The sequence below is a fragment of the Saccopteryx leptura genome, chromosome 1 (genome assembly GCF_036850995.1).
Source record: "Saccopteryx leptura isolate mSacLep1 chromosome 1, mSacLep1_pri_phased_curated, whole genome shotgun sequence".
Taxonomy (NCBI): Eukaryota; Metazoa; Chordata; class Mammalia; order Chiroptera; family Emballonuridae; genus Saccopteryx; species Saccopteryx leptura.
In genome coordinates this window covers 16,887,989-16,902,762 of record NC_089503.1, presented here as the reverse complement: position 1 = coordinate 16,902,762, position 14,774 = coordinate 16,887,989, and the positions used below count along the sequence as shown (strand labels likewise).

Here is a 14,774-nt window from a genome sequence, read left to right as displayed (position 1 = left end):
GTCCTGACCAGGGATCGAACTCACAGCCTTGGTGTACCGAGATGATGCTCTTACCAACTGAGCTACCTGGCCAGGGCAGTAACATCCTTATAAAAACAATACCTTTTGGAACTGATTTCACAAGGAAGCTTGTTTCTCGTAGAGCACATGACTCAGCTGCACAGAGCCAAGGAGGGGTCCACATAGAGGGGCAAATACATTCATAGCTTCTTGGTAGTTACCAGGCAGCATCAAGGCGAGGAAAAGGGGATGCAGACATTGGCCCTCAGCAAGCACGAATGGATGAGCTTATCCTCCACAGGGATATTCCACTAAGAAATGGACAGAAATGTCACTGGTGGAAGGTGGTTCAACTAAACCTAGCCATGCCATAGAGTTAGTCTTTGTAGTTTATAGCAATGGTCCCCAATCCCCGGGCTGCGGACCGATACCAGTCTATGGGCCATTTGGTACTGGTCCACAGAGAAAGAATAAATAACTTACATTATTTCTGTTTTATTTATATTTAAGTCTGAACGATGTTTTATTTTAAAAAAATGACCAGATTCCGCCTGACTTATGGTGGCGCAGTGGATAAAGCATTAACCTGGAATGCTGAGGTCGCCAGTTCAATACCCTGGGCTTGCCTGGTAAAGGCACATATGGGAGCTGATGCTTCCTGCTCCTTCCCCCGTTCTCTCTCACTTTCTATCCTCTCTAAAATGAATAAATAAATAAGTAAAAAAAATTAAATAAAAAAAAATGACCAGATTCCCTCTGTTACATCCGTCTAAGACTCACTCTTTTTTTTTTGTTTTTTTTGTATTTTTCTGAAGTTGGAAACGGGAGGCAGTCAGACAGACTCCGGGATCCACCCGGCACGCCCACCAGGAGGTGATGCTCTGCCCATCTGGGGCGTTGCTCTGTTGCAACCAGGGCCATTCTAGCACCTGAGGCAGAGGCCATGGAGCCATCCTCAGCGCCCAGGCCGACTTTGCTCCAATGGAGCCTTGGCTGCAGGAGGGGAAGAGAGAGACAGAGAGGAAGGAAAGGGGGAGGGGAGGAGAAGCAGATGGGTGCTTCTCCTGTGTGCCCTGGCTGGGAATCGAACCCGGGACTCCTGCATGCCAGGCCGACGCTCTACCACTGAGCCAATTGGCCAGGGCCTATGACTCACTCTTGACGCTTGTCTCGGCCACGTGATACATTTATCCGTCCCACCCTAAAGGCCAGTCCGTGAAAATATTTTCTGACATTAAACCAGGCCGTGGCCCAAAAAAGGTTGGGGACCACTGGTTTAAAGGACTCTCTGTAGTAAAGGACAGAGTAGGCCCTGGCCAGGTAGCTCAGTCAGTTAGAGTGTTGTCTGGAGACATCCAGGGTGCAGGTTTGATCCCCAGTCAGGGCATATATGGGAAGTGACCAGTGAACACACAACTAAGTGGAACAGTCTCTCTCCTTTCCTCTCTCTGTGTCTCTAAAATCAATCGATACAAAAATAATATTAAAGGAAAGAGTAGGCTTTGTAGCTTCAAAGGCATCTGTGCAGAAGGAGCCAAGTATCCGTGCTCTGGATACATCTCACTACTCTAGGTAATTAAATCAGAATTAACTAGTCTGCAAACAGCCTGGAAAGCTAGAGGTTTAGCTGTTTGTTCTACTCCTGCAAAGCTGAGCCTTTGTGTGGCAGTAACTGGGACCAAATTTGGTGACAACAAACACAACTAAACCAGCGATCAATGGTCTTTTCAGAGTGGCCAGGTACCAGATCTCAAAAAGTCTTACACTTTTTAAATAACAAATGGAAAAACATCTAGAATGTTTGTTTTCAAGGAGCCTCCATGTCCACAGAACTCCTATATTTAATGCCTTATCAAAAGCTTGAGTTTTGTCCTCAGTGCTGTCGCCTTACGTGTTCAGACTCGTTTCCCCCACGTTCAAGAGGTGCTGTCACTTCTCCAGAAGCAGGGACAGGCCGGCTCTCGGCAGACGGTAACAGGACTTCAGTCACGACAGTGTGGCGCAGCAAGGATGGCTTCGAAGGACAATGCGTTCACCTGAAATGCATTTTGAATTTCAAAAAATTGCTTCTATTAGTGACTTGTGCATTTAGTTCACAAAGTATTAAACCGCAATCATTATTTCCCCTTATATCCTTAACCTTTGCTAAAAACTGTTGATATTCTCCTCTCACCGGATTAAAATGCAATTTTTTTTACTTTTTCATGATTCCATTCTCTCAATTGACTCTTGGTGATTAAGATGCTTCGGGTTGTTGCTCCTGTAGCAGGAGATTTATCATGTTTACATGGAATTAATTATCTTCATAGTTTTTTGTTTTGTTTTTTTAAACAGAGACAGAGAGAGTCAGAGAGAGGGACAGACAGACAGGAACGGAGAGATGAGAAGCATCAATCATTAGTTTTTCATTGCGCGTTGCGACTCCTTAGTTGTTCATTGATTGCTTTCTCATATGTGCCTTGACCATGGGCCTTCAGCAGACTGAGTAACCCCTTGCTGGAGCCAGCGACCCTGGGTCCAAGCTGGTAAGCTTTTTGCTCAAGCCAGATGAGCCCGTGCTCAAGCTGGCGACCTCGGGGTCTCGAACCTGGGTCCTTCTTCCACATCCCAGTCCAACACTCTATCCACTGCGCCACCGCCTGGTCAGGCTGGAATTAATTATCTTAGTTGGTCATTTTAAAGTTTCTGGCCAGAGTCACCCATCTCAACCTTCTACCAAAAGCAAAATGAGAAATGACAGGCATTTCTAGATGCCGCAGCATGTTAATTCCCTGGGGCAATTCTTCCAGATGTGAGCAGGAAAACCTCTCTCTTTTCTTTTTTTTTTTTTTTTTCCCCATTTTTCTGAAGCTTGAAACAGGGAGAGACAGTCAGACAGACTCCCGCATGCGCCCGACCGGGATCCACCCGGCACGCCCACCATGGGGCGATGCTCTGCCCACCAGGGGGCGATGCTCTGCCCATCCTGGGCGTCGCCATGTTGCGACCAGAGCCACTCTAGCGCCCGAGGCAGAGGCCACAGAGCCATCCCCAGCGCCTGGGCCATCTTTGCTCCAATGGAGCCTTGGCTGCGGGAGGGGAAGAGAGAGACAGAGAGGAAAGCGCGGCGGAGGGGTGGAGAAGCAAATGGGCGCTTCTCCTATGTGCCCTGGCCGGGAATCGAACCCGGGTCCTCCGCACGCTAGGCCGACGCTCTACCGCTGAGCCAACCGGCCAGGGCACCTCTCTCTTTTCTAATGAGAACAAAGATATAGTTATTCCTTTACAGGACTGAGCATGTGCTGGGCAGGCTCAGAACTGAACTGTCACAGCCTTTTGGCAATTATTGGATGTGCCTGGATCCCATAGGATTCTCCCCTTCTGCCCCTTCGATATCTTAGCATCCAAGCCACACCTCTCAGAAAGCTTTGCTGTCAAAAAATACTTTTAAAAAAAAAGAATCTGATCACGTATTCTGGTTTTTTATTCCAATGTTATCATCATACTAGGGTGCCAGTAATAAATTTTCTCCAAAACCATTTAGAGCAAAAACAAGTATTTCTGAACAACTTCCTTTTCTTTTCTTTTTTAAGGGAGAAGAGGGGAGATAGAGAGATAGACTCCTGCATATGCTTCCAAACAGGTTCCACCTGGCAAGCCCAGTCTGGGCTGATGCTAGAATCAACTGAGTTATCCTCAGCGCCTGGGCCGATGCTCAAACCAACTGAACCACTGGCTGTGGGAGGGGAGAGAAGAGGGAGAGGGAGGGAGAGAGAAGCAGATGGTTGCTTGTCTTGTGTGTCCTGACTGGGAATCGAACCTGGGACGTCCATATACCAGGTGGATACTCTATCCACTGAGCAAACTGGCCAGGACCTGAACAACCTTCAAACAAGGTTTTCCCTCAGTGCTATGTAACTATTTGGGAAATTCTCCTTTATTTTATTTTTTTTAATTTATTCATTGATTTTAGAGAGAGGAAGGAAGACAGACAGACAGAAACATTGATCTGTTCCTGTATGTGTCCTGATCAGGGACTGAACCCACAACCTTCATGACTTAGGAAATGCTCTACCAACCAAACTATCTGGCCAGTACTGGGACTTGTCCATTAAAGTTACCCTTTTAGGGACAAAAAGTGGGGTTTCAGTTGAGCGCTTTCTAGGTACTTACAAGGCGGATGAATAGTTTTAGGGTGTAAGGTATGAAACAGGAAAAGGCCATTCGCAAACCCTATGTAAAGTGCACGGGCAGGTCACTGCCTTTAAAAAGACTCCCGCTGTGTGAGCGGTGGGGGCAGGGAGGTGGACAGTGTGTGAGAACTCGGCGCTATCTGCTCAGTCATCGTAAATCTAAAACTGTTCTCCAAATAAACTCTAGTAATTAAAAAAGAAAGACACCAGACACTAGGATTGTAATAAAATCTGCGTTGCCCAGTGGTTCTCCTCACTAGTCACCCAGGTCGCGGTGGTGGCTGAAAGAGTTTGAACGTGATAATACAGCAGATACAAGGAAACTTTCAATCCAGTGTGATAGGAAGGAGGTCAAGTGCAACAGGAGGCCTGGCAGGACCTGGAGTGACCCTTCTGTGACATGATGCCAGCACATTGATATGACAGGCTGCAGTAGGCAGGCAGGTGCTTGGGAGGGCTATCAAGTCTCTGGTCCTGTAAGATTATGCAATTAACCAATCAGTGGAACGAACAGTTAGAGAGAAAGACTTTTAATCAATGGGTTTCAAAACTTACATAACCGTGTTGAACACAATATATGCAACATTAAATTCCAGGTAATACGTGAATTGTCTTCTGTTTGTGGGAACACCTCTCCCCGAGCAAGCCTGATATAGCACAGTCTGATTGATCATGCATCTCTAGGAAGCTTTGCCAAGATATTTTCAACATAGCACACTCCAAGAATATGTTTAAAACAGAGTCTGATCTTTTAAAATGGACTTGTACATAATTTTAGAGAGTACCTATTGGTTAAAATGAGGTATCTCTGTGCCGCAGTTCCGTGAGCACACACTTCAACTTCTGATCAAGGAAACTTATCCATACATCATAATAGAATTTCCCTTCATGAGAAACACTTTAATTCACGAGGTACGCATCTTGAAGGCATGTTCACAGTGTGAGCCCACAGTGGAAGGTCACTGCACGTGGACACACAGCACAGTATACCACAACCAGCGTAGTTACCAACCGTACAACTTCCTACAGTACATGCATCTAACCCAACACAAGCCAGGAAGCGCCCGAGCGCACGGCCCGGGGCCCTAGGGGTATGTGTACACGTGCAAGGACGGGTACGCCACCATGCTGGGGCGGCCTCTCTTTGCGGCCAGAAGCCTGTTCCTGGGCCAGCTTGGCTTCGTATCTGGAGCTAGCTCTTGGCCGGTGTCTGTGCTTCTCTTTGGAGAGCACGATACTCTGAATCCTGGCTTTTCTCTCTGTGCAAACAAATAGAAAAGTTGAGCTCACTTTCTGTTGCAATTTATTTTTTTAATTTTTAATTTTTTAGCAAGAGAAACAGAGACAGAGAGAGGGACAGACAGGCAGGAAGGGAGAGAGATGAGAAGCATCAATTCTTCACTGCAGCACCTTAGTTGTTCATTGACTGCTTTCTCATATGAACCTTGACTGGGGGGCTACAGCCACATGAGTGACCCCTTGTTCAAGCCAGCAACCTTGGGCTCCAAGCCAGCGACCTTTGGGCTCAAGCCAGTGACCATGGGGTCATGTCTATGATCCCACGCTCAAGTCAGCGACCCTGCGCTCAAGCTGGCAACCTTGGGGTTTCAAACCTGGGTCCTCTACGTCTCAGTCAAATGCTCTATTCACCATGCTACTGCTGGGTCAGGCTTTTTTTTTTTTAAATTTATTGATTGATTGGATGTATTTGGGGGGACACTAGAATCTATGTAAACACAATAAATTAATTAAAAAAAGAAAAAATTATTGATTGATTTTTGGAGAGAGAAGAAAAGAGGGAGAGAGAGAGAAACATTGATTTGTTCCTGTATGTGCCTGACCAGTGATTGAACCCGCAACCTTTGTATACCAGGACGATGCTCCAACCAGCCAAGCTATCTGGAAAGGGCTATGTTGCAATTTCTAAAGTTATAGCGCCTAACCAAGTGGTGGTACAGTGGATAGAGCATCAGCCTGGGAAGCTGAGGACCCAGGTTCAAAACTCCGAGGTCACTAGCTTGAGTGACCAGCTTGAGTGTGCAGTTACCAGCTTGAGCATGGGATCATAGACATGACCCCATTGTCACTGGCTTGAGCCCAAGGTCGCTGGCTTGAGCAAGGGGTCGCTGGCTCAGCTGGATCCCCCCCCCCCCCCCCCGTCAAGACATGTATGAGAATGCAATCAATGAACAACAAAGGTGCTGTAATGAAGAAATTTTTTTTTTTTTTTTCATTTTTCTGAAGCTGGAAACAGGGAGAGACAGTCAGACAGACTCCCGCATGCGCCCGACCGGGATCCACCCGGCACGCCCACCATGGGGCGATGCTCTGCCCATCCTGGGTGTCGCCATGTTGCGACCAGAGCCACTCCAGCGCCTGAGGCAGAGGCCACAGAGCCATCCCCAGCGCCCGGGCCATCTTTGCTCCAATGGAGCCCTGGCTGCGGGAGGGGAAGAGAGAGACAGAGAGGAAAGCGCGGCGGAGGGGTGGAGAAGCAAATGGGCGCTTCTCCTGTGTGCCCTGGCCGGGAATCGAACCCGGGTCCTCCGCACGCTAGGCCGACGCTCTACCGCTGAGCCAACCGGCCAGGGCCTGTAATGAAGAATTGATGCTTCTCATCTCTCTCCCTTCCTGTCTATCTGTCTCTGTCTGTCTGTCTCTCTTGCAAAATAAAATAAAATAAAATAAAATAGTTATAGTAAGGATTGAGATTGGTTTTATAAGAAGTTAGTGAGGAGTAGTTGCTTTTCCCCCAAATACCAAAGTAGTTGTTACAGGGCAAAGGTGAATCAAGCCTTTGCCCTAGTCCCTCAGACTGCCAACGACCCATGGGCCAAACGTTAATTGCTCTGAGAAGTGCAGGGACTGCACTTTATAAGCCATGTGGGAGTTACATGCCCACATTTCTGTTGGAGAAACGGTATCCCAGGAACTTTAGGAAAACGCAGGAAAGATACAGGTCTGGATGGCACTTCTCCAGTACCTGGGCTTTAGCTGAATTCCTGGTTCCATGCGGCCTAACTAGCATGTTTCAGTTGTGGGACATGGTATCAGCCCCCACAGGCTGTTTGTAATAAACGTGAATGAGGAAAAAGGACAAGTTTATCACTGATTAGCCTGTCAAGACAGAAACTCTCTTTGACTTTATTTAAACCTCTCTTTTCATTACTCTTCAGTTTCTGTTACATCAGGTGTTTGGACATCTTGCCACCCTTCACAGAGGCTCAGTGCCTGAAGGAAGGGATCATGTCTTACTACTTTCCAAGGGCCCCGCAGCTAGTCGGTGCTCCGTACGGATGTACTGGGTAAAGGGAAACACCCACCTGGCAATTCTCAAGCAACAGATTTGAGGAGACAGCAGGGACTTGACCTTAGGAGAACTGTGGGTTCTATTTCTAGCATACTGACGTAACCCAGTGGTTTTCAACCTCTCCCTGACCCGTGTGAGCAGCGCCCGCCCACAGAAGTACCCTGCGTTGTCTGAAATGACAGCTTACTTGCTATTTGTCCACCTCTTTTCCCTCCCTTTCAGGAAAGAATTTGCAATTGCCAATGAGCAAGAGCTATGTTAGAGAGACAAATATGAATTCATGCTAACTTACTCTCCTAGAAAAGCAAACCATCCACAGACCTCAGTGCTGATCAACGCCTGTGACACCTCACGAGGCACAGCTCGGGATGACGGCGCCCATGTTTGTTGTTAACATCTCTGAGGGCTGAGAACCGCTGCATTTATTAAATTATTTTTAAATTTATTTTAGAGAGACAGAGAATGGGGGGGGGGGGGAGAGACGGAGCGAGAGAATATTCATTTGTTGTTCCATTTATTTATGCACCATTGGTTGCTTCCTGACTGGGGATCGAACCTGCAACTTTGGTGTCTCAACTGAGCTAACTGGCCAGGGTGAGAACGGCTGCATTCTTCACTAGCACTGTTTTACTTGAGATATTGCCGTGGAGTTACAGAACAACAGCTGCCTAACAAATGTTCCTTGAAATAAAACAGTTCTCCACGGCCAGCGTTGAGCTCCGGGTGGGTTCTGCGCCCCGGGGTGGTCAGGTGGTGTGTAGCCTCAGGGTGCACATTACCTTGAGAGCTCCCCGGGGCAGAACACAGCTGAGCAGGTGAAACTGCGGACTGTGGATGACCACCGTCTAACCCACATAATACATTTCCAAACCAAGTAACGTACATCACTGGTATATACATATATAATATGTACATTAGGTGAAATACCTGCATTCTTGCTTTATTCTTCGTCAGAATCAAGGTGGTTGTTTTTGATGGGTCCATGGAGATGCCTTTGTCTCTTTCATTTAACTGTGACTAAAATAAATGAACACATTCTCATTAAAATTCCCATCCGGACAAATGTGATTATGCAGAACACACATGACTTGAGTGTTTTTTATTCATGTTGATTCCTTATGATACTCTAATCCCCCCAAAAAGCAGGAAACAAACAAATAATAAATCAAAGAAAAGAAGGAAATGAATGTTTACTGAGTGCCTGCCATATGCCAGGCACCTTGCCCACAGTTTCCCATCTAACTTTCTCGGCCAACCTTACGACAGAGCTATCATTACCCCAATATCTGAGCTGCAGAGACAGAGGCCCAGGGTGGTTAAGAAACTCATGGAAAATTACACAACGGGGGTGGCACCTGAACTCAAGACAGACTTTAAAGCTTGTGTCCTTGTCACTATTACACTAGAAACCAAGTGTCCCATACCGAGCAGAGGTGGCCGTGCCCTGTGAGGGCCCCTCAGTAGACTGCAGCGGGACCTCGTCCTATCACTGTGATTCACGGGGCAGCATTCCGCTTGAGGAGGTCAATTTTACACCCTACCCACTAAGAATTAGCTACTGTTGTACTAAAACCTATTTTTACATATAAGAGAATCAAGGATTTTTTTCTTTTTTTTTTTTTTAAATTTTTATTTATTATATTTTTTACAGGGACAGAGAGAGTCAGAGAGAGGGATAGATAGGGACAGACAGACAGGAACGGAGAGAGATGAGAAGCATCAATCATCAGTTTTTCGTTGGGACTCCTTAGTTGTTCATTGATTGCTTTCTTTTTTTTTTTTTTTTTTCCCCCATTTTTCTGAAGCTTGAAACAGGGAGAGACAGTCAGACAGACTCCCGCATGCGCCCGACCGGGATCCACCCGGCACGCCCACCAGGGGCGACGCTCTGCCCACCAGGGGGCGATGCTCTGCCCATCCTGGGCGGGCGTCGCCATATTGCGACCAGAGCCACTCTAGCACCTGAGGCAGAGGCCACAGAGCCATCCCCAGCGCCCGGGCCATCTTTGCTCCAATGGAGCCTCGGCTGCGGGAGGGGAAGAGAGAGACAGAGAGGAAAGCACGGCGGAGGGGTGGAGAAGCAAATGGGCGCTTCTCCTATGTGCCCTGGCCGGGAATCGAACCCAGGTCCTCCGCACGCTAGGCCGACGCTCTACCGCTGAGCCAACCGGCCAGGGCCTGATTGCTTTCTCATATGTGCCTTGACCGCGGGGCTTCAGCAGACCGAGTAACCCCTTGCTCGAGCCAGCGACCTTGGGTCCAAGCTGGTGAGCTTTCTTTTTGGCTCAAGCCAGATGAGCCCGCGCTCAAGCTGGCAACTTTGGGGTCTTGAACCTGGGTCCTTCCGCATCCCAGTCCAACGCTCTATTCACTGCACCACCACCTGGTCAGGTGAGAATCAAGGATTTTATAGCCACAAAACTCTGGGGTACTAAAAGTTGGCTCAGTGCTTCTCCTGTGTGTTCCCTGAATCTGATGCTGCTCTGGTCATCGTATACTGGTAAACTCTTCCGCCCAGACTCTGAGGTCCCTGAGGCAGGGACAGTGCTCTATTCACTGCTGTACTTCCAACGTCCACTAGAGGGCCTGACTACACAATACAATCAGCTGAACAAATGGATGAGTGATGGCAGCGCCGCCTATTCTTATGTTCTGGTACAAAATCACAAATCACCAAAATCTGATGTCAGACTTCAGTGGTGTCTAATCCAAACAGAGCCAGTCTCCCCGCCAATTTTTTTTTTTTTTTTTTTGTATTTTTCTGAAGCTGGAAACGGGGAGAGACAGTCAGACAGACTCCCGCATGTGCCCGACCGGGATCCACCCGGCACGCCCACCAGGGGCGAGCTCTGCCCACCAGGGGGCGTCGCTCTGCCGCGACCAGAGCCACTCTAGCGCCTGGGGCAGAGGCCAAGGAGCCATCCCCAGCGCCCGGGCCATCTTTGCTCCAATGGAGCCTTGGCTGCGGGAGGGGAAGAGAGAGACAGAGAGGAAGGAGGGGAGGGGTGGAGAAGCAAATGGGCGCTTCTCCTATGTGCCCTGGCCGGGAATCGAACCCGGGTCCCCTGCATGCCAGGCCGACGCTCTACCGCTGAGCCAACCGGCCAGGGCCATCCCCGCCAATTTTAATGTCCCTCTGCTTCCAGTGGCACTGACAGGTAAGGGAAACATAAAGGGCTATTGTGTTCTTCAACCTGTGGGAAAGACATTCTAATTAGAAAAATCAGAGAATCTGTATGACAGAAGGTCAAGGATGGAACAGAATATAGAGCCCAGAAATAAATTTATGCGCATGTGGTCACTTAATTGTCAACAAAGCAGCCAAGAATATACAATGGAGAAAAGATCGTTTCTTCAAAAAATGGTGTTGGAAAAACTAGATATCCACATGCCAAAGAATGAAACCGGCCCCTATCTTACACCACACACAAAAGTCAACTCAAAACGGATTAAAAACCTAAATTTAAGACCTGAAACCATAAAACTCCTAGAAGAAAACATAGGAGATAAGCTCCTTGACATAGGTCTTGGCAGTGATTTTTTGAATTTGACACCACAAGCCAAGGCAACAAAAGAAAAAAAAAATACACTGATGGGACTACATTGTACTAAAAAGCTTCTGCACAGCAAAGAAAATCATCAACGAAATGAAAGGGCAACCTACTGAATGGGAGGAACTATTTGCGAACAATATGGTAGTTAGCCATAACAAAGAAAGTTCTGCCATTCGTGACAGCACGGATGAACTTGGAGGGCGTTACGCTAAGTGAAACAAGCCAGACAGAGGAAGATAAATATTGCATGGTATCACTTACATGTGGAACCAAAAAAAAGTCAAACTCATAGAAACAGAGTGTAGAATGGTGGCTGCCAAGGGCTGTGAGGTGGGGCAAATGGGGGGAAGATGGCGGAAGGGCACAAACTGCCACTCTGTGTAACAGTTAGGTCTGGGGATCTAACGCACAACATGGTGACTATGGTTGACAACACTGCGTTGCGGAACTGAAGTTTGCTAAGAGTACAACTGCACCTGTTCTCACACAAAGAAAAGAAACAGTAAGTAGGCGGGGCGATGGCTGTGTCAATGACGTCAGTGGTGGGAATCCTTCCACAGTGTGCACGCCTATCAAATCATCACTTGTACGCTTTAAATATATTACAAAAACAGTTTTAATACATTTTCCATGAGTGAGTTAAAAAAGAGTCAAGCAAACATATTACCTCATTTCTCCTTGGTTTTTTATTTCCTGTTGTTGAAGAACTGGTATTCTCTGAATGTTTGGAAAAGGTAGGCTGCTTTTGCAGTGGAGAAGCAAACCCTGGCCTTTCCTAGAAGAATTGAGTGCAAAGAGAATGCTTTGCAATTGATCCATTGCAATTAATCTACTCATAATTGACCCGCTTGCCCCAGCAGCAAAACCGCCACCTCTGCACGCTCTGTCAGCTTCAGAGGGCAGAGGGCGTCTGCGGCCACCCCACCCTGAACGCGCCCGATCTCGCCTGATCTCGGAAGCTAAGCAGGGTCGGGCCCGGTCAGTACCTGGATGGGAGAAGCAGAGGGTACGCTGTGGGCACTACAGCTTGGACAGTAACTGGGAAGGAGTTCCCTGGGCATCTTCAGCCTGGCCCAGGCCTGACCCCTCAGCACCTGGCCACAGCCCTGGACTAGCTCCAGTTACTGCTTTCCCAGCCCATCCACCTCCTCCCTCTGGAAGTCCAGACGTGGTCAGAACCCAGATGTGCGATCCCAGAGCGCAGCAGAGGTGGGGTGGGCCCAGGCTGAAAGTTGCTCAAAATGGTCCAGGGGGCCATGAAAGAGTGCTGAACTCAAGAGAGACAGCATCCCTTCCCATTCCCCATTCCCTTCCTGCTTTAAAGAAAACCTAAACCCCTGTCCTGCTGTCCAAGGCATACTCTAACCAGACGGCACAGGTGGGCAGCGGAGCTTTCTTACGAGCGCATCTTCTGTTGACTTTAACTCCTGTATCGAATTATGTTTCTGGTACTGTTCGTTTAGCTGTTTCCTCGTATGAAGTGGCTTCTTTCTCTTCTTCTTATACACCTTCTTCTTCTGATTCAACTATTCCAGAGAGGACAGAGGAGCTAGTCATTGAGGATAGCAGAGGACGCTCTCCACACAACATTCAAGATACAATGGTTAGCCCCGTACGCAGCCCTCACAGTGTTAAATTGGTTAAAGACAACCATATGGTCAAAGAAGTTCCCCCCAATATTTCAAGTACCCAACTGGTACTGTGCACAGTTATTACGATATTATTGACTATATTCCCTGGGCTGTACGTTACACCCCCTGACTGTTTTGTAACTACCAGTCTGGCCCTCTCACCTCTTTCATCTTTTCCACCCAGCCCTCTAACTCCTTCCCCTCTGGCAACCAAGTAGGGGTCACTTTTAACAACCTCTATCTCTTCACTTGTAATTAAACTTTTTTTTCACTTTTAGTTAACTTCGGAATAAATATGGAGTCCTCGCATTTCCCCCCTCCCCTAGATTTTTAAAATAAAAGCAATAAAGGACAAAGTGAAAGACTCCATAACCAGGTAGGATGCTATTGCTATATTTTCGCAGATCTTAGGCTAGATGGAAAATTCCACAAATAATCCAGTAGCGCTATGCTTTTTTAAGGCTGCTCCTTCCTGGGCATAAGAGCCTGTGTAATCTCACCTCATCCGCTATGTTCAGGAGGTGGACGGGGAGGCCGTCTGAGAGGGAACTGTCAGAACCACTGGTGCTGTTTCCAAAAGGAGAGCAGAAGGGAGAGGCCGGGTGTTAATGTCGAGGCCTCCATGTGCCCGCCCAGCCGCACGGGGCTGGGACACCTCGTCTGCTATCTGCCTGCGCTGTTTCAATCCATTCACTCTGAATGCCTACTGCACGCCAGGTGGTGCATCCCGCACGGGAAACAGAGATGATCACGGCAGAGTCCCTGCCCTGAGGAGCATGCAATTCATGTGACAAAAATATACCCGCCAGCCAGAGGGGCAGAGCTGCCCCTGGCATGACGGTGAGGCCGCAGGCGTCTCTGGGTGCGGCCCTGGGGAACACCAGGGGCTGGGGTTTGCTGGAAAGCAGGTCTGTCTGGCCAGCACCACTTCAGAGAGCAAAGATCCTACCAGGTACTCTTTAAAAATGTGTTCAGTATATAAATGAATATATTTAATACAAAGAATCTACAGGTCAGAGACTAGAAATATTACTTACATCACCCCTTCAAAAGTCTTGGATGCCTGTCTAGACTGCCCTAAAGCCTGCCCCCTGGACAGTCCCTGCCCCCTCTCTCCAAGGGCACGGATGAAGGAGGCCTCAGACAATCGACCCTTTCTTCCTTTATCATGTGTCACATCCTATTTTCCCCTTCCCGGGGATGTGGTTGGCTAGACCTGAGAGCGGTGCTCTGTGACACGGTCTCCATCTATAACCAATGTCTTAGGCACAAAGCTCAAGTCTGGGAAAAGACAGCATTTCAAACCACTCTTTGCTCAGCCCTTTTATTCGTCCCTGCTCCCTGCTCTGGCCTCCCGCAGGTCCACAATGAGGAGCCCGCAGGACTGCGGAAAGAAAGCCCTATCTCTGAGCTCTACCTCCCACTTCCCTGTTCTCACCATGCTTTTCCAGGCCGAGGAGCAGCCTTTGAGGCCACTGGATAACGGTTTCTGATGTCCCTTTCACAGATGACAGAAAACTTTAACAAACGGGACAGAAGCATTTGATGCAGTACGCCCCAGAGATGCTGAAGGCCTGTCCGTGCGCACAGAGCAGACTCCTGCTGGGCCTGGACACTCAGTCTGCTGGCCTGCGTAGGGAGGGAGTGGGGCGGTGGCGCCCCCGGGGGTCCTGAGGGCCGGCCTCCGGATGCAGAGGCTGGCTGGCAAACTGGCTCCAATAATTCCTAACCCAATGTGTGGGAGCATCCCTGTGGAACCAGCTAGAACGCAGACTGGCTGTTTCTGAGTTGGCTCCCTCTGGGCTCTCTGTATGAGTTGATATGCAAGGGACATTTTATATTATTTTATTTATTTTTGGTGATAGAGACAGAGAAAGAGACAAATAGAGAGAGACAGACAGGAAAGGAGAGAGATGAGAAGCATCAATTCTTTGTTGCGGCTCCTTAGTCTCCTTAGTTATTCATTGATTGCTTTCTGATATGTGCCTTGACTGGGGGCTACAGCAGAGCAAGTGACCCCTTGCTCAAACCAGCGACCTTGGGCTTCAAGCCAGCGACCCCGCACTCAAGCCAGTGAGCCTACGCTCAAGCTGGCTACTTCGGGGTT

At 48.3% G+C, this 14,774-nt stretch overlaps 1 protein-coding gene across 5 annotated transcripts in view; it reads right to left on the bottom strand.

The window, feature by feature from the left end:
• Positions 1-4,701: 4,701 nt before the first annotated feature.
• Positions 4,702-14,774, bottom strand: part of AGBL2 (AGBL carboxypeptidase 2) — a 38,898-nt gene continuing 28,825 nt past the window's right edge. For all 5 annotated transcript variants that reach the window (XM_066361555.1, XM_066361559.1, XM_066361557.1 and 2 more), the window contains 5 exons: positions 13,168-13,234; positions 12,437-12,562; positions 11,704-11,811; positions 8,410-8,499; positions 4,702-5,431 (listed from right to left, as the gene is read on the bottom strand). In XM_066361555.1, coding sequence (XP_066217652.1) covers positions 5,258-5,431; positions 8,410-8,499; positions 11,704-11,811; positions 12,437-12,562; positions 13,168-13,234 — 565 coding nt within the window. In that variant the 3' untranslated portion in view covers positions 4,702-5,257. The remainder of the gene's footprint in view (positions 5,432-8,409; positions 8,500-11,703; positions 11,812-12,436; positions 12,563-13,167; positions 13,235-14,774) is intronic.